Raw genomic sequence first — 268 nt, forward strand, 5'->3', positions numbered from 1 at the left:
GAGCTTCAGGCACAGGTCAACGTTGCCCATCCATCACCGCGTGCATTCGGGGGAGAGGCCCTACAAGTGCCCCGACTGCCAGAAGACCTTCAAGAACAGCTCGGAGCTGGTGCGGCACGGGCGGATCCACACCAGCGAGCGACCCTACGACTGCTCCCAATGCGGGCGGCGTTTCGGCGACGGCTCCCAACTGGCGCGGCACCAGCAGACGCACGCCGGCAAGCGCAAGCCGCCCTACCCAACCTGCGGGCAGAGCGTTTCCCACCAA

The 268-nt window shown here is 66.4% G+C and overlaps 1 protein-coding gene across 1 annotated transcript in view; it reads left to right on the forward strand.

Annotated features, from left to right (window-relative positions):
- Positions 1-9: 9 nt before the first annotated feature.
- Positions 10-268, forward strand: part of LOC104625539 (zinc finger protein 22-like) — a gene marked incomplete at its 5' end in the record, with an annotated part of 549 nt that continues 290 nt past the window's right edge. Inside the window, one exon of the mRNA XM_010293187.1 lies at positions 10-170. Within this exon, the coding sequence (XP_010291489.1) occupies positions 10-170 (161 nt within the window). The remainder of the gene's footprint in view (positions 171-268) is intronic.

The sequence above is a fragment of the Phaethon lepturus genome, unplaced genomic scaffold (assembly GCF_000687285.1).
Source record: "Phaethon lepturus isolate BGI_N335 unplaced genomic scaffold, ASM68728v1 scaffold32698, whole genome shotgun sequence".
Classification (NCBI taxonomy): Eukaryota; Metazoa; Chordata; class Aves; order Phaethontiformes; family Phaethontidae; genus Phaethon; species Phaethon lepturus.